This window comes from Neopsephotus bourkii, unplaced genomic scaffold (genome assembly GCF_033783945.1).
Source record: "Neopsephotus bourkii isolate Nb327-2 ecotype Australia unplaced genomic scaffold, CSIRO-AGI_Nbou_v1 NB_1542, whole genome shotgun sequence".
In the NCBI taxonomy this organism is placed as follows: domain Eukaryota; kingdom Metazoa; phylum Chordata; class Aves; order Psittaciformes; family Psittacidae; genus Neopsephotus; species Neopsephotus bourkii.
The window spans coordinates 1,941,893-1,960,848 of NW_026902018.1; the positions used below are offsets into that span (position 1 = coordinate 1,941,893).

Here is an 18,956-nt window from a genome sequence, read left to right on the forward strand (position 1 = left end):
CCTTTTTGATACACTCATTGCACAACCTCTTTCTTGGTAGTTTCTGATCAGAGCTTGGGTTTGCTCCCAGTGTAGTTGTGCAGGAAGCAGCTTTGTCCACTGCTGACACATTCAGAGATTGTGGTGACATCCTGATCTTCAGCCCAATCTTGTGATCTTCAGTCTTGCTTTCTCAGATGATAGAAGCCCTAAGTCTGTGGCTAAACGTTCTTGTTCGCTGCCCAGACGAACATCTAAACTCCTGTATGTGAAAGGAAGGTCTCTTCCAGGCACGGGAGGAGCAGATACATGAACTGAAAAGGTTTTTGATAGAAGAGTGACCTTTATTTGAGCAATGCAGACCAAAGGCTTGGGAAAAGGTTACACCTGAGGGTTTTCATTTAGTCATACCACAGCTTCTGGTGGTGCTACTGGACTTTAAAGGAAGCCCACAGCTGCTTTGCTTGCCCCAAAAGAAACCCTGAAACAACAGTGTGAATAGAAGAGACAAGTCAGGTTTCCCTTGATAACCATAAAGGGCTCAAATTACCTTCCTTTCCATCCCCAAAGGGGGCATAAATACTTCATTTATGGATTGTTTGTGCATGACTAATCTATTTCTACTTGCTAATTGTAATGACTAATGTGTGTTACAAGACAAATATTAGCTTGTAATAATACCTCAACAAGTAGATTTATCAGCGTTAAGCAAAAGTACAAATAATTAGCAGAAGGCAACTGGTATTATCTCTAATGAACTGTAACGATGCTTTCTATGGGGAAGAAGGATGAAGATTTCTCCAGAAGCTGTAGGAATATGTAGGCCAGCTACTGTGAAACCAAGGCAGCAGTCAGGTAATGCTTAATTTTGATGGGAGCTGGGTTCAGTCACACTTCCCCCACTGACGTCAGTGCAAGTAAAGCACTTTTGGCCTGTTCCTACCTGCTGAGACCATATGTCCACTGGGAAGAATCTGGCAGACATCTCCAAGTAGAAGTAATTACAAGAGACAGGAATGGTCCAGATAGCACAGGTCAGGAGTGATTGCTGCACTGCCCAACTCACTGGCACTGCTCACAGAGACTGGTCTGCAGGAATGTTGACCAGACACGAGGTTTGATCCTTTTGACTTGGGCTGTTGTGCTTTAACAACATGAAAACTCTGCAGTGATGTTAGACAGTTAAAGCGGGCTCTCTTTAAGTGAGATGGAGCACCAGAATCATTATAGAATGTATGATAGCCACATAACACCAAAGTGTTTTCCCAAGTGTTGAAGCAAAGTTTGGGTACAGGTTAAAGCCCCACAGCTCATACTGTATTTGAAAGCAGGGTTTAAAGGGACTCTGTTTGCTTGGATACGTCCTGGATGCATGCTTGAGTGCTCACGGACCAGCACCTCCAGTGAATTGCGCCCTTGTTGCCTGAGAGGCACAATTTGCGTATTGATTCCACCCTGTGCCACAATGTCCTTGATGAAAAGATAGCTGGTTAATCCCAGGCTGGAGCCAGAGCACACACACCCCAGCATGCAGGCAGCATGCGTGATGAGAGGATTTGACCTCAAGTATTGGCTTGGGACTGAAGCAAGTGTGACACTAGAGACACTGCAGACAGAGGCTCTGCACACTGATGAAAGCTGGCTCCTGGCCCCAAACTTACAAATGGGATTTTGGCTCATAAATAGTGTCATTACATCAGAAATAGTATTCTCGAGTAACTTTTTATGATAACAGTGTAATCCTTCACTTAAACTCTGTGGGTATTACATAAAATATTTGACCTGTATTACAGGGAGTCAGTCATCCAGCAGCCAATTGCCTTCCCTAAAACCACAAGGTGAACTGAGGGTTAGGCTAGAAATGCTACCCAGCTCTCGTGCTTCCAATTTCTTCCTTCAGTTTTGGTATCTTCCAAGTCTGTAACATCCTGATAAGTGAATATAACATTGCACACTGAGAAGTGGGGTGGAGACGCTTCCCTTTTAGCAGGTATCACAAGCATACAGGAGCGGTGTGCCCAACTCATGCATCACAGTCTGGTTTGGGTTGAAGGGACCTTAAAGCTCCTCCAGCTCCAACCCCTGCCACAGGCAGGGACCCCTTCCACTGGAGCAGCTTGCTCCAAGCCCCTGTGTCCAACCTGGCCTTGAACACTGCCAGGGATGGGGCACCCACAGCTTCTCTGGGCACCCTGTGCCAGCGCCTCAGCACCCTCACAGGGAAGAGCTTCTGCCTAAGAGCTCAGCTCAGTCTCCCCTCTGGCAGGTTCAAGCCATTCCCCTTGGCCTGTCCCTACAGGCCTTCATAAAAAGCCCTTTTCCAGGTGTCTTGTAGGCTGGGGATGTGCTCAGCCTGCAGCTCAGTGATCTGCATCCTATGGAACTTTAGTAAAGTTTGAGTATACTTACACCACCACCCCAGTGACGATTTGCGTGCATCCATACAGTCCATCATAACTGGCTTAACACTAAGACACCAACCTAGAGATTCAGTAGAATTTTTACACTAAGTTTCTCATTTTCCTCAAACTCTACAACTATGATTTTAGTTCACATTTTAGACAAAATATTTCTTCCAAATACAACTTTGCAACACCAACTGTGTTTTGTCAAATACCGTATTAGTTTGGAGTTCTAGGATAGGTTTTAGACACTGCAGTGTGCTGAGACTTGTAGCTTTGTCAATCATTGAACAAAATCTGTTAGCAGCACTCACAATGCTTCTAACTAAAAAAACCAATCCGCATTTCAGAGTAAGTTTGTTTCCACAAAGCCTCAACAAATGTGCAGTAATCAGCAAGTACAAACACTGCTTCTTCCCTAATGGGAGCAGAAGGGTTTGCTTAAATCAGCAGAGTTGATCTTTGCCCAAGTTAGGTCCATGTGCCAGAAAGCTGAAGGTCATCCCTGATTAGACTGGAGCAGGACCCGCTGTGGCTGCAGGAAATGCAGTTGCTCATATGAACTGCTGCTGCCTCTTAGGCAAACTGGGCAGTGCAGGTAAACCAGGAGAAGGCAAGGGCAGATACAGGATTAGGAGCAGAAAGCACCCTCCTGATGTGACCAGGGCATTGTTACTCCTTCCTTCTGGCTTTGCAAATCCACTCCAATTCTTCATTCATCTTCTGCATAAAAATCTCAGGCAAAGGAAGAGTTAGCAGTGAGTTGATCTGTAGGTATTAGGTTGTATGTCTTAAATGAGGCATCAGTCTCCACAGAGGAAAACAATATCGCTGTGTAATTCCTGTCTTTATATGTCATATACAGACAACCATTTCAGTTCCCTGTGGAAAAGAGTGTCATAGGAATCCCCCAAAGCAGTGTTCACTGGGCTGCGGGAAACCAGAAGGCAGAACAGATACCTCTAAGCTTGCCCAGCAGCCTGAAAGAAGGTTGCCTTTAAGCAAACATTTCAAGCGATGGCCAGGCTCTTGAGAAATCAAGGAAGCTGTTGATTAAATTAAAACCAGTTGAAATATTTTGTTCTATCTGAGTATAATTTCTTATAAGGTGAATATTTTCACCTTTTGATAGTGGGAGTGGTGGTGAAGTGGGATTTGCCTTCTGATTCCCTTTAAAATCAGGTTGAAACCTTAAAATCTCAGAGAAATCAGTTATTTCGTATGACAGGGATTGGAAACAGCGATATCAACACAGGGTGCTATGGAATTCTTATGTCTCTGATTCTTCTATTCCTTCTCGTAATTTCAGCAAAAGCTTTCGGCACGTTTATCTGCAGCTGATGGATCACTGAATGCTTACAACTGAAGAAAATGAGCATCAAAGCTATCCAGGAAATTATTTTAATGGTTGGCTCTTTCACAGAGATTCACCTTTCATATGTTTTTGTTTCGCAGTAAAATACAATTTGGATGTGTTTTAAAGGCAGAATTTAGCTACATTTTGCTATTTGCTTTGATTTGCATTTCTTATAACTGAGCGGTAAGCGAACCTGACAGCTTTGTGGCCAAAGGGAAATCCTGATACTAAGGATTGGAACAAAAGGGCCTTAATGAGCTCAGAGCAGAAACAGAATGTAAACCAGACCATTTCTTATTCAATCTCATTATTATTGGTGAGCCCCCAGTGGGTCCTTCCTGGTTGTTCAGATTCCCAGTTTGGAATGGGGTGGGAGGAAGCAAAGAAAGAAGAGAGAACAGGTAAAACCTGTGAAGAATACAGGCATTATTGCAAATATTGAGGTGTGTGTGCCTGCTCAGAGTGGAATCCATGGACACAGCCCCTGCATTTGTGTCAGTGCATCTCTGACTTGTTTAGTTTTTAGATGGCTTGTTTTCAGCAACTTGAGTCTGAACCTTAACCCCTCTTCCAATGATGAAGCCCATGACAATGGCATCTACTTCAAACTGGTTTCTGTTCATCTCATAAGTGCTCACCTATGGCTTGTTTTGCTCAGGATACAGCAGGAACCTCTTCTAATCCAAAACTTCTTTAATGCTTTGTTCTCAGATCAGTTTGCAACCCAGCTTCTTAGCCTCAGAAATCCAGAAGTGTAAATTATGGGAGTGCAACAATAAGATTCACATTTAATGATTAGTAAAATAAATCTAGAGGAAAGAGGAGAGGAAAAACTGGCAAACTGGCATTTCGAATCTGTTAGTGCCTGTAAGGACTTGAGCATGGGTGATGGGTCTATGTACAGCGAAGTATTAAAGTTATCCTTTCCCTGTGAAGAATCTGCACACTGGTTGCTAAAGGCATGAAGTTCTAGAGCTGTCATCTAGAAAGAGTTTCTCATACTGTTTCAGATAGTGGTATTTCATTCCCTATATCCATCTAGGAATGCTCCAGCCAAGGCTTTGAGAGCATGGAGACTGTTCTGTCTTCTAAAGGATCCTGGTTTTCTTTCTTCCAACAGTGTGTGAAAGTACTTACACCAGAGCTCAATCAAGCCCCCAGACAATGGTATGGATGTGCTAAAGTCAACCCTTACAGAGCTTCTATACGCTTATAACTGCAGGATCAGACCCCCTGTCATCAATATAAAAGCCAAATAACCTGTAGCTGAGAGTTGCCAGCTCCTTCTTCTAGATCATAGTGGCAACCTAACATATTCAATTCAAATCTGTTTGGGTTTTGCTTTAAGCTTCTTCATAGTGCTTTGCTTTATAGGACTGTGGAATCTATTGGATGGACGTAAAACTGCAGCTGGGAAATGGCACAGTTTGCAACAAGAACAATAACTCTATAAAAGAAAGAATTAGTATGAGCGGAGGAGAGCTGGAAGATAACAGAAGACAGAGCTACAGGCTCTAATGTGGTCAGTGATCACAGACCATAAACCATCGTTTTTGTTTATCTTCTTTTGTAACACAACTTGAGCATGGCTTAAAAAAAGTAAAGATTTCTTAGGGCTTAGAAGAAGAACTTGATCTGTTCCCACCATAAAGCAAAATGACTTTTAGACTTCAAAAAGAGATTTTGGAGTGATCTGGTTGATGTGCCATTTGCCCACACTTTGTCTAGAAAGGCCACACTGTCCCTGGCAGAGATTTTCTGCTTCAGTTTGAAGCTGCAAAGTAAACCTCGTCAGTTTGGCAGCAGAAATCCATCTATATTTCAAGGCAGTGTTTTGCAATTCTTGTTTTTACAGCCATAAACACCTTCTAATGCCAAGGGGGAAGAGGACTTTAATCCAGATAAAATAAGATTCTTAAACACTGAAAACTCTACTCAGATTGATGGGGCACTTTGAATATTGGAGCTCCCATGCCAAGAGCTGCACATTCCATTTGTGCAGCATGGGGTGTTGCCCGACTGGCTGCTTCCAAGGTCACAGCACCTCGAGCTGCATCACCCATCCAGAGTTACCCTCTACTCTGTTCCAATACATAAACTTGGAGTTTTGTTCCCAGAATGTCTTTCCAAATGTTATTTCCATATTTACTTTGCCTTTTAGCCTTAAATCTTTTTTTTCTTCTCTTGTAGTATTTTTATCCTGTATCTTATTTAACACCTTTTAATAAGCTGAATTCTTACCAAGCGAGCACAACAACATCTGAAAGATGAAATCTATCTCTTTGATGGTATGAAACCATGACCCAACAGGCCCATCCTCTGCCTGGAGGGCTAGTAGGAGCTTCATGTTAGATTATTAAATCCTTCAGAAACTCAAGTACGTTTATTCGTAATGCAAGGTCTCGAGCCAACATCACAATTCTTCCCTCTTCTGAGTGCAAAAATAACTTACAATTAAAAAAGCATTTGCCTTTTTGCTCTGCCTAAATCCCTCTCCCCTTTTATTCCTGAAGAGTTTCAGTTGTCATTTGCTGCTTTCTGGTTTTCCGAGCAGCTCATTTGCTCTGGTTCTCTGGAGTATTTAAATGAGCATTTCTGTGTCTCACAGGAGCCAAGAGGGCATGCTGGTGCACAGGAGCGTTCCTCACCTCCAACTGAAAATAAACATGCTCCCTTTGTCTCCCTTTGGTAGCTGTCTGTGCAGGAGTCTGCTGCCCACCTCCTGCTGTACTGAGATTTAGACCTCGTACACCTTGAGTGCTCAAAGGCCTCTGTGGCACAGAGGGCCTTCAGAAAGCACAAGTGAAAACTTGCTATCACAGCGATAGTGTTTGACTGTCAAATGGGACATCAGCTACAGGACTGCCTAGAGCTTTAGTTTTGAATCTTATCTACTCTGATTTTCAACAACTTCTCTTTTTATCATTAGATTTTCTTGAAAGTAACAGTTTGCATTTTGCTGTTTGCTTCATCCCTACCAGTTATACCTGAAATGTCATCTAAATACCATCATGATGTAGGAAAGAAACCAATCTACTCTGCTCCTGAACTGGTTTTATCCTCCCATCCACAGCCACGTTTCTAGCAACCTTCCTTGTCTCTTCTGGAATTAGTTGCTGGCAAGTTAAACTTGAAACAGGCAAATTTAGGCATCCTTTTTTTCCTGAGCCCCTCACACTTCTATCACTGGTAAAGGCACCATGCTACCAGTATTACTCTCTGTAACGAGTCAGGCACCTTTGACTCCTTCCTTCCTTTCACTGCTCATTCTTCTGTTCATACCACTCTCCACTGCTCTCACTCAACTCCTGCTGCTACTTCATCCGTACAGTAAGAGGTGACCTTTTCTCTTTCTAGATGGGAAAAGACCTTGTATAGGCTCCTCTTACCTACTACCGCTTCCTTTCCTGCCTCTCTTCTGTCTTTTACAATCCAGAGAACAAGGAGCTACTGAGGTAATTTGCCTGTTTTTTGATAAAGATACAGGAGCACTTTCTTTTAAGTCCATTACAGCTTTACATCTGCTTCACCAGGGTAAGCTTAAACTTCTCATTCTTGTCATTATGACTCACCTATTAACTTGAACTTTTTCTCTTTTCACTTCCCTAATGATACGACCTGCAGTTGAGCTAAGTCCTCTACAACAGTTTGCAGATTTCTGTCAGTATTATCTTGTAGGTGGGAAAACTTCCCCAAATCAGCCTTCCAGGTCATTAATCTTTCCTCAAAGTGCTCCTTTATAGATATTGGTAGTACAGTATTCATATGAGCAAATGTAATTGTTTTCAGGGGATTTTTATGTGGGTAACTCTCAAGAGACACATTGAAACATTGACCTCTACTGTGTGTATGCTTTTCTGACCCCCAGTCCTGACCCTGAAACAGTTGTGCCTTGTGAGAAGCTCCTTCCTCTAAGTGCTCCCAGTGACATCAACAGATTTAGTCAACTGAAGCTATTTACTTGGGAAAGGCATTTGGAAATCCCTGCAGTGTAACTACTGCGGGCTCTGGCCTCACATCTGGCAGCAGCCTGCATTTGGTCTCCTCTTCATCCTGAAAAGGAAAGGAAACAGAAACTTGGGGAAGTCCCAGCAGACACCTCCTGCTGCTGCTGTCAGGATGATGCCGAAATGCTGATGAATGGTAGAGCTCTGGAAACCTCAGCTACCATCACCTGGGAAGGTTTGGAATCACATGGGCTGTGCTTGACTTGCTTTTGTGCGCTATATAATAGTCCATGTTACTAATATCCTTGGTTTCTATAGCTATTTCTATAGTAAGGGACAGTGTAAACACATTACATGGGTCTCTTTTGTAGTATTATTTGATTCTGAAGGTGAGCGAGGATGACTAATTCAAAAACCCGGAGTCTAATCACTAGCAGGGCTTAAACTATGGGCCTCACAAACTGCTCTTCTACTTACGTATCTGTTTTCCTCTTCAATAGAATTACCCATCCCTTCAGAAAATCAATATCCTATTTTAAAACTCTGGGAATTTGTTATCTTTACCAGGAATAAATAAGCTTACTAATGGAGCCATTGCTGTGTCTTAATAAAATGAAAATACTAGTTTGCAGGCAATCTGTAGGTTATCATCAGTGTTTAAAAAAAACCCTCACAAACCAGTATGGATTTAATGTGTGAAAATCTCTAGTCATGTTTTGTGTTAAAATTAGATGCTATTTATTTCTTTATGCCAGTGAACTACTTTGGTTGTTTGGGGTATTTTTGCCTCTTAAGTCTTCAGTTTGTGGAAGGAAAGGGTTTTAGTTTAAAACCAAAATGAGTTTTTATTTATAAACTTGACCAAAAAATGTAATTACTGGATGAATTAAAAAAACACTTAAGAAATTAATGCAACAACATTAAGAAATTAATGCAACACCATGAAAAGCAGACAGTGAGAGCACTGGAAGCACACCTGAGATGGAGCTGCTCAACTGTACTGTAGTACAAGAACATGCAATAACAAAATACGTAAGTCATAGAATAGCTAGGGTTGGAAAGGACCTTAAGATCATCCAGTTCCAACCCCCCTGCCATGGGTAGGGACACCTCACACTAAACCATGGCACCCAAGGCTGGTTCTTTATCATAGATAAAGAACTTGTAAAGTTCTTCCAGTTTTATTAATCACCAGTGAAATTGCTACCTTGAGTAGAATGCATTAAAGAGCAACTCAGGAGCAGGGGGTAAAGAAAGTTATTTTCTTTGCTGCTTTTTAATACATGTTACAGGCCATTTCCTTGTATTCTATTCATAATTTGGGGCTCAGATCATTCTCCTCCTCCACCCTGTCCTTTCCCTTACTGGGAATTGTAGGCAACTGGGGAAGAAACTTCAGACACCAGTAAAAGTGACACTAAATGAGATGCTGTGTCTAACTCAGACACATGGAAAAATAGGTTTTACCTAGCAGTGAGATGCCTTTGACGTGAAATGTCAAAATGCTGCTTCTTTTTGACACTGGCAAAACTTGGCTGAGCTCCACTTCTGCTACTGGTGGAAGAAAGGCCAAACTCCCCATACGCAGAGCTGGGAGAGCCCTGTCTGAATCGGATGCTCAACCCACTTGGATACGCCAAGTGAATATTCCTTTCATGACTCGGAGCTATGTGAAAGTAGAACAAAATGGTTGTACACAAAGACAGAATCAACCCAAGCAACTGCTTGGCATTGTAGCTTTGCTTTTAGCCTCCTGACATCTTTGTTTCTCCCTCCTCCAGGTTTAGTTTGAAGCATAAGCAACACCTGCTGGTGAAAACAACGTCTAGGGAACTTCTGAGCCATCCTCCTGGCAGAACAGGTTTGATCATGACTGCAAGCTCTGGGTGAGTTGTTCTAGAGTGCAGAAACTGGCCTATCATCCTTCGGAATGATTTTGTAAGGGGAGGTAACCAGCTCCTTCCCAGAGTATGCACCAGCTCTGTGTGGTGAATGCTAAGTGGGATCCAGGGATCTCCAGGAGCTCCGTTCTGCATCTCAGCTTTGGAATTGCAGCTTGTCAGTCATAGCGTGATACAATGGCAGAATTAAGTAAGAAGTTCCCGTATATTGCCACTGTGGGAAAATGGTCGTTTTGTTAAAGCACAAATCCCAATGTTGTTGGTCATATTCATGGATTGATTCTTTAAAAGAAGTAAAAGACAGCAGGGAACAAAGCTTGAATACCCTGAGCTGGGAAACACGTTCTGCCACATGCCATCTAGGATGTGCATGAGGAAGTGTCACTTGTATGAGATATTTGTAAGTGGAACCATTTGTCTTTGAAATAACACTGTTGTCAGAGGACAGCCAGGGAGCTTTTCCTTTCTTACTGTGAGGTGAATGATTAGAGCCTAATGATTCCTTCTCTCTGTGATAACTGAACATAATATAACGTCAAGTAACTGGCAAACCACTTGAGATGCCATCTGTTTTCAGTTTAAAACCAACGTGAACTTTGCGATGCAGGGATGTGGTCAGCACGTTTGACTGGTAGCCCTTCACGACTGCAAGCAGCAACTCCTCAACTTCATTGACAGGTAATTTAATTATACTAAAAGATTTTTAATTCCAAGAATAGCTAATGCTCATGAGAAGCCTGGAGAACGGCAGTGCTGACGAGTGGGAGCGTATTGACATTTCTGCCCGTGCAAACAGCTCTGAATCATGGCTTAGACCCCACGTTTTGTGAGAAAACTAAGCGTAATAAGTCATCCCTACTTGGAAGACCCAGAAGAGGAATGCTGACAAGTGGAAATACCAGTTGGAGGGTAAGCAGCATATGGAGGAAGCAGGAATTCTGCAGTGTCTTAAGTCTCAATTTCAAAATATTTCTATAATAAGAAAATCATTTTTTTCATGATGGGGGATATTTCTTTATCCCAGAAATTGACTGGATGCCTCCTCAAAGGTTTGTTGTACCCTGGTGTAGTGATCAGACAGACAACTGGCACTGCAGTGTGTTTACCAAGAGCTGTGGAAGGATGTGGGTTTGGGTTGGTTAATACATATTGCTTGACACATTTCAAGTGTCAGATTGTGGTCTCTGTTTACAAGACGTGTTGACGAAAGGAAAGGGAGTAACATGGTCCAAAGCACTGCCCTGGCTGGGGCTTGCCAGCCTACAGCAATGGCAGTTTGGCTCCTCAGTGAGCTTTGGTCCTCGCTTTTACAGCATCTTCATGCTGCTTTGGTTCTCCTGGATGGACTGAAGGAGGGGGAAAGTCCCCCCTTGGGGTGAGTCTGGGCTTTGTTTGGCCAAGCAATAGGTATAAAAAAATAGGCAATTTGCAATTGTAACAGAAAGGGAATACTTGTGTTTGAAAACACTTCTTCCCACTGCTACTGGCCCAGTCTTTGCCAGACAGAATTCCCACTCAGTGTGATGGGGAAGGGAATGGAGTGAAGTAGTCAAACGAGGAGTGTGAGTGGTGAGAACACTGGTTGTGGTGGATGTTTTCTTTTGGCCCAAGTGCTGTCACTCTGTATACAGTGCATGTAAATGCTGTTACCCTGGCTTGTGTTAGAGACCTGGTGCTGTGAGGGAAGGCAGAGCAAATGCTGTTCAGTTGTTAGGATAAACGCTAACCTGAAATCACTACAAAGGAAAAAGTAAATTGCAGAAGAGCTGCCTGGATAAGATTAAAATCACATAGGGAAAGCTGCGGCGGAGCACAGGCTTTCCCCACTGAGAATGTGAATTTCACAGCTAAACTGGAGCTGGACTGTTAGAGAATCTTCATCTTTAAGCAGCGAAGTTGGGACGTTTGCTTTGTGTCACCTGCGGAGCATCCTGTCAGTGAGCGGTGCCCGCTCCCAGGAGGAGGGCTGCGGGCAGGGGAAGCACCGCTCGGGTCCGGTCCCGTTCCGTCTTTGGAGGTGTTTAATGTTTACCTTTTCTTTCCTGTCTGTCCCTTCCTCTTCTCCCCACCGGCACTATGGATGGATGAATCTCACCCGTTCAACTCCAGTATTGTCGAGTTCCTGTCGTTCAGCCCACCGCTGCCGGTGTCTGTGCGGCTGGGTCAGCCGATACCGTTGCGGAACCGTCCGCGCTGTCGGTGCCGCCGTGTTCCAGGCGCTGTGCGGAACTTGACCTCGACCTTTCAAGGGGCGCTCGGCGGGGCTGCCCCGCTGGTACGGTGTGCGAACTGGGAGCTGCTGCGGGAGCGCGGCCGCCGTGGGGAACGCGGGGAGAGGCGCCGGCGATAGCGGCGGCTACGGGGGGACAGGACTGGGACAGGGAACGGGAACGGGACCGGGAGAAGGACTGGGACTGGGACCAGCCCCGCCCCGCCCCTCCCGGCCCGGCCCCGCCCCTCAACAGCGCGCGCCCTCCCGCTCCCGCGCGCCCCCAGCGGCCCGGCGGGCGCCGCCGCGGCGGAGGGAGGGGCCGTTGGGGAGGGGGAGCCCCAAAGCCGGGCCCCCGCCCTCCGCCTCGCGTCACGTGGTGTGCCGGCGGCCAATGGCGAGGCGAGCTGCGGCTGGCGGCCGCCATTGCTGTCAGAGTGGAGAGAGGCAGAGGCGGGTGTGTGAGGAGCAGCGGGTGAGCGGGGCCGCGGGGCGGGCAGCGCCGGGCGCGGCGGGGTGAGGACGGGCACGGACACCGCTCCCTCCCTGGGCCGGGGCTGCCGCCCGCCGCCCGCAGCGCCGGGAGCCCCGCACGGAGCGTAAACAAGGCAGCGGCGGCAGCAACAGCAGCAGCAGCGGCAGGAGGAGGAGGAGGAGGAAAACACCATCCACCCACAGCCAGCGGCGGCAGCAGCGAGGGGCGGCCGGGCGGGGAGGGGAGGGGACGGCCTCCGCCGGCACGCGAGACAGCGCCCCCCGCCCGCCGCCGCCGCCACTGCCCGGGGCCGGGACCCTCCCCCGCCCCGCCCGGCCTGGCCCGTGCCCCGCGGGAGGAGACCCTCCCCTCTCCTTCCCCTCCGCCGCAACGTGTGCCCTGGCCGGGGGGGGGCCAAACCTGGACGCGGAAGGAGGGCCCCAGGCCCCCCCCCCCCCGCTCCGTTCTTGCTTGAGGCGGCCTGGAGGACCGGAGGACGCTCGTTCCCCGCTGCGTGCTGAGGGGCTCGGACCGAGGCGCCGCCGCTGCCCGCCGGACCGGGCCCCGCGGCGTGAGGAGCCCCCCCTCCCGCCGCGCGCCCCCTGCCGGCTGCGCCACCCTGACCCGCGAGCCCGTACCGGGACCCGCACCCGGAGCGCGGCGGCCGCCCCGTCCGACCGAGGCCCCTTGGAGCGGCTGCGGCTGCTGCCCCCCCGCGCCGCGCCCGTCTGCCCAGACATGCCCCGCTTTGGCGGCCGGGCTCGCCGAGGATCATGACCGCAGCGGCCAACTGGGTGGCGAACGGGGCCAGCCTGGAGGACTGCCACTCCAACCTCTTCTCGCTGGTGAGTGCCCGGGGGGGAGGCGGGTTTACCGGCTGCCTGCAGCTGCCGGGGGCTTTATAGCCGGGGCCCTCGGGGCTGCTCCTCCGCTGGCCCCTCCCCCGGCCCGGCTCCCCGTGTTTATTTTCCTCTTTAACGTGGTTCGCCGCCAGTGTGTGCGGGGCTCGGGCTGTTGCGCTCCTCTGAGCCGGGGAGCGCCTCTGGTATGTCGTACCCCCCCACCCCGCCGGTGCCGCCTGCTCATCCGACTGCTTTCCCTGGTAAACAGCATTCTCCCCGCCTCCCCTGGCGCTCCGTGCCCTGCCTGCTTTGTGCCTACCCGACTGCGGGGTTTTTCTCTCCTTCCACAATGACAAACGCCATTTCAGCAGCAGTAGACAGTCATGTAGAGTGATTGTCTGTCGGACTTAGGCTCGGGGCTATCCTGCCTGCACCGTCAGTCGTTGTTACAGCGTGGTCTCTTGGCATCGATCGTACTTGGGGGCGAGAGGTAAAAAAACAGAAAACCCAACCCAAAAACCTTTTAATTTTTGATTCTCCGAAGAAAAGCAGTGGTTGGAAATACGGTGTGCTGCAGAGCTTGTTTGCATAGATGCTGTCTGCCCATCTTCCTGGTGACTGACAACTTCCTACGCGTATCTTGTGGTTTGATGTTGCAGAAAGTACGGTATCAGTTTTGGCTAGCTGTGGAGCTGTGATTTCAAACAAGAAAACAACTTGTTTCTGTGTAGGGGCAGAGTCGTTGGGAGATACTTTGCTTCAGTTTACCTGACACGTACAGGGATGTTATCCCTTCTAGCCGGGCAGCAGCTGTGTGAGGGAGAGGACAAGTTGATCATCAAGAGCCTTCTAAGTGCTCTGTGTGCAGGGATAATGCTGGAGGGAAGGTGGGACTTTTGTGGGGCATGGAATGGTACAGGTAGATCAAAAACTTGTAGTGCCAGTTTGTGGATAGTGCATGTGGTAGATACCCCCTCCCTGCATCAGAGCCCTGCCAGTGTTGGAGGTGGGAGCATGTGTTGTGGTTTTTGTAACAGAAAGGAGGAGATCTGTTTTTACAGGAGTTCAGAGGAAAAAAAGACACTTAGAGCTTGATCATTTGCATTTTTAATTGTTTTATGCTTTTTAAACCTTTATTGTATGTTTGTTACGTTGCCCTTTTGTGGTGTATTTTTAATGTATGTATGTTTAGGTTTCATTATACCTGTTAAGAATCTGGGACAAGAGCTGTAGTCACTGTTAGGTACTGGCCTGGAGATTCTTCTTCTTCCATTAGAATAAATGCAGTTCATATTTGACTGTTCATTGAACTGTTACATTAGATAAAGCTGTATCTGTGCTTTTCTGCCTGCTAGCATTTTGTAATAATTATAAGTTTATAGCAGTGCTGTTTGTATTGAAGTGCAGGAGCTGTTACAGTGATTATGCTGCTCTTAGTAAGGAAAATAAAGCAGGAAGTGTGAGGGAGACAATTGTCTTTGGCTGTCAGAGCAAAGGAGTGAGTGGCTTGTCCTTTACAGGAAGGTTGTGAAGTCCCGACTTGTTAATGCAGAATTGAGTGGTGTGTTCTGGAGAAGTGAAACTCTCCATGTAGTTGCATCTGCAAGTCTGTCACTGGTAAAAATACTCGTTGGTGTGCAAGTGAGCATAAATCATCCCGTGAAGTTATTTCATAGCTGTTGTGGTTAGAGCTTCTGGTTATTTGTTCCTCCCCTACCGGACCAGGGAAGTGTTAAATTGGAACTGGGTGTGTAATATCATTGAAATAAGTTTAGCAGAATTCTTTTGCAAGTGGGTTTAATAATGAGTTTAATGCGCAACCCTTTCATCTCCCATGTAATTTAGTGGGAGGAATCCATACCTGTAATGTGGTGCTGTGTCTGAAACTGTCGTGTTTTGTTGTGTTTTGGCTCCGCTTGCAAAAAAAAAGGCACCAAAGTAGTTTTTAAATACAACAGGTATGTAAATTATTAGGTGATTTATTTTAGATGATGTTAGTATTTGTGAGGATTTATGTTCCAGTGACACATATTGAGAAGGGAAATAGTGACTGGGAATACGTGGCTAGCTCCACTGACCCTGTCACCTCATGTTGTCATATTCCTCTCAGGATTTATGAACTGTTAGAGCTACAGTAGTCTGGATTACTAATGCGAGAGACTGGTGCGGATCATTTACTTTCTCAGTGTAGCAAAACCAAAACCTGCACAAACTGAATCGACTGTTGAGGGGAATTCACTCAGTCTTTGGGAGTGAGGTGGAGCACAAATCTTTCAAACTCTTCTGCTATTAGAAATTGACAGTTTTTTTATCACAGGCTTTGTTTTGGGTGGGAATCGCAAATGTTCTTGACTGGAGGGTTACAGTTTTGAAGTAGCTGTGATCCACTGTGATTCTGTTTGGCTTTGGTTAAATGGTGCTTCTCCCCACAGCCATTCGTTTTGTTCCAGAAGGAACACTGTCTCCCCACCCCGGAGGAGCAGAGCTCTGCCTGCTGAGTTACTGATTCACGCTGGTTTAACAGTTCATGACTTGGAGCTTATTTTCCTGCTGACTGTAGGCAGTCTTTAGGGAGATTTCAGGTACCACTGTTGCCTCTGAATCCTTTTACAGAAAATACTTCCTAAAAGCATTTTAGCAACCGATCCTGTCTTATCAGTGATGTCCAGAAGTGTTCTTTGCCTTCCCCTCACCTGGAATACTTAGAGTTCAGTCTGAAGTTAAGGTTTTAAAGTTAGCTTGAAATATCCAGATGCTTAGTGGTATCTTGCTTGCATAGCTGTGTTTCATGGAGAGTCCTTCTGGACTTACAGATGCAAAGAGCTGTTGCCTGTCATGTGGGTTGCTCAGTACTGCAGTGGGAATCCAGTGCTGTTCCAGCAAATGGGATACTGTCTGTGTGCTCTGTCAGGGGAAGCTGCCACAGGCAGCTTTAAATACAAAGCATCAGTAAGATGTTATCGGGGCTGTGTAGGCATTAGGCAGAAGCTCTTCCCTGTGAGGGTGCTGAGGCGCTGGCACAGGGTGCCCAGAGAAGCTGTGGCTGCCCCATCCCTGGCAGTGCTCAAGGCCAGGTTGGACACAGGGGCTTGGAGCAAGCTGCTCCAGTGGAAGGGGTCCCTGCCTGTGGCAGGGGTTGGAGCTGGAGGAGCCTTAAGGTCCCTTCCAGCACAAACCAGGCTGGGATGCTGTGATTCTGCTTTGCATGTTTGTCATCAGAATACAGGTCAGTTACAAACTTGCTTCTACTGGCATGCTCAGCAGGTAACAGGCTTGCTCATTAAAAACACACTTCTATCTGAAATGGCTACTTTTCTAGCACAGCGGTAGAAGCAAGTGTATCCATCCTGGCTCTGTCCTTCCGGTAGTCAAAATGTCTGCTGTGGCTTCTGAAAAACAGTGTCTGTTGATCAAAACAGTATTTAATAAGCAATTGTGGAGGGGCAGTTTTATTTAAATACTAATTAAGCGCTGTCTAATAACTATTTAGAGACAAAATGTTCTGAGGCAATATGCTTTGTATTAAAACTTCAGGCCCAGCTGGCAAACAGTCTTCCAGTGAATAATCCTGCATCATAGGAGTAGTCTGACTGAAATTAATTGGACTTTTCCTGTGAGTAAGGGTTAATCATATGATGGTGAGGGCTTTGTGAAATGTGGAGAAGCTCCCTCCACTGTCTGGCTTAGCTGCTGTGGTGGGAGCAAGGGCACAAGTCAGTCTCTGAAATGGGGATGAAGTTGCGTAACGTTTCATATGCTGGAGCTGGGAAAATGAGTACAGCAAAGGGTGTCAGGAGTGACCTAAAATTTGGAGTAGTGAGATACTGTAGGAGTCTTCAGCCTGGGAAAGACGTGATTGTGTTCTTGGAGAGTGAGACCTATTTATAGAGGACTTTACAGAAACTGGTGTGGAAGGTGTCGTGAGAACTTGTTTGAATGTGTTCTTACAGAAACCTGCTGCCAGGAAGGTCTGGTTAGTAGAAGTTCTGTCTTTGTTCCAGTTCATGTCAAAGGCAAATTTACAAACTGTAAAGGTCACTGCTGCTGTTACTTCTTTCTGTTCACAAACAGGAGCAGAAGCTGTTGCCTTCCATCAGTGAGTTTTGTTGCTGTTTTCAGAATGAAGCTGAAAGGAGTCAAGGAGGGGTGAGATGGCAATGGAATTATGTTCTTAAAGGCTTTTTCATGGCAGTACGGAGTGAAGAATGCAGAGGGTGCTGCTGAGGTACCCTTTGGTATTGCATAATTGTCCGTCAGGGACTTGATAGTAAATGGTCGATTGCCCAACCAAATCCTGAAGTAGTAGTAAATTAACCAGCAGTTGTTCTTGCTTGTTGTATTTTCATAAGCGCAGTGCTCTGAGCAGTAGCTGTCGCTTTGGCATGCAGGATGTTGCATCACTACGTAGTGTAGATATCTTGCTTGTTTGGAATTTTATGTAGGTGTGAATTTACATGTATATGCGTATATATATGCAAAAAATGGAATTAACCTCTCAAGTTTTCTGAAAGTATTTGATCCTTTAGGTATCTTTATCCTCAATTTTATTAGGTAAGAAGATAGTAGTAGAAAAATGACATTAGAAAGCTTGCTCACTTGCTGCTAATAAAAGGTTATTTCAGGTTTTAAATCACTTCATAGTAGGTTTTTATGATGTCTTGTTGGAGTATTTGACAGTTTAATGGTATCTACTCGGGTGCGAGCCTGAGGAAAATAGACCTAGGTATGCTGAGAGGTTGGGCTGGAGCGACACTTGGAGAACAGGCCCAGCCTTGTGGTGCAGTGAGTGTATCTGTGCTGGGGAACTGGCCTTTCTGAAGGCCACACAGAGGAAAGGGGTGTGGGGAGTGATGCTCCCAGGCCAGGACAGAGCACGCTGAAGAATCCCAGGCTAGCCACTGAGAAACACTGGAGTGAGGTTTCCTTCCAATCCCAATGATCTCAGTGTACCCCTGCATCGAGGCCATGTATAATCCTGGGTAACTACATCTGAAGAATCATAATTTTCACTTGCTGTAATACTATAAAAAATGTATCTTTCTGGATTTTTCTACATAGTCATTGTGTGGTGTTGACATCATAACCTCAGTTCTCAAACCCCCAGGTTGAATTCATTTTGACTTTCTCCCCGCTTCTGCTTCTGAGAGCACTTGTGAAATCCCTGTGAAAGAGCAAAGAACGAACTCTTTAATCCTGTATGTGGACCTTTCTTCTGTTGTTTCCCTTCTTGATAATGCAGTTCTTCTGAGCTCTATTCCTTCTCTGCCTTTTATTTTTCACTCTGCACTGACTGTTAGCTGACTCCAGGATCATCAAAATAGAAGTCAGTACCTCTTGGGGTGTTTTTCCAGTTGTTCCTTTGTACCTTTGGAAGGTAACCAGTTGATGTCCACAGCCTTACTGCATTGCTGCAAGCCCCTTTCCCAAACTTGGTTGTGGGATCCTACAGACAACCTACTAATGCTGAGTAAATAAGTGGTTGCTCTTCACAAACTGGTGGTGTGAAGGCTGACAAGTGTAGTTTCCTGTTCTTTCAAGTCCGTGTGTGTTCATTTAGAATCATAGAATAGAATCATAGAATAGTTAGGGTTGGAAAGGGCCTTTAGTGTTCTTTGTTCTGTAGGTGAGTAGTGCATTTCGTGTAGAGAGATCACAGTGGGATTTGTGAGTTGTTGGCGCTGTGGTAGAACAAATCATATGGAAAAGACTACTCCTGTCTAGAAGCAAGCTCTGTTTAGTATTCACTTGCCAGCGGCAAAAGTGCGCAAGTGTTAGCAACACAAGATCCCAAATCAAATCCAGAAGCTTTGTTTATATGGTGTAGGTATTTACACAAGGGCATCC

General features: G+C 46.2%; 1 protein-coding gene and 2 long non-coding RNA genes across 3 annotated transcripts in view; 1 reads left to right on the top strand and 2 right to left on the bottom strand.

Moving 5' to 3' along the window:
- Positions 1–2,733: 2,733 nt before the first annotated feature.
- LOC133221576 (uncharacterized) lies at positions 2,734–5,237 on the bottom strand. Its single transcript, XR_009728030.1, has 2 exons — positions 3,504–5,237; positions 2,734–3,427 (listed from the first exon to the last, which is right to left on the bottom strand). It is a non-coding gene; the product is annotated as an uncharacterized LOC133221576 (long non-coding RNA).
- A 178-nt stretch (positions 5,238–5,415) lies between these two features.
- On the bottom strand, positions 5,416–11,825 carry LOC133221575 (uncharacterized). The gene is made up of 2 exons (XR_009728029.1): positions 11,619–11,825; positions 5,416–7,791 (listed from the first exon to the last, which is right to left on the bottom strand). It is a non-coding gene; the product is annotated as an uncharacterized LOC133221575 (long non-coding RNA).
- Positions 11,826–12,987: 1,162 nt separating this feature from the next.
- The window catches only part of MED13L (mediator complex subunit 13L), a 186,204-nt gene continuing 180,235 nt past the window's right edge, over positions 12,988–18,956 (top strand). The window contains exon 1 of the mRNA XM_061370538.1: positions 12,988–13,115. Within this exon, the coding sequence (XP_061226522.1) occupies positions 13,044–13,115 (72 nt within the window). The 5' untranslated portion in view covers positions 12,988–13,043. The remainder of the gene's footprint in view (positions 13,116–18,956) is intronic.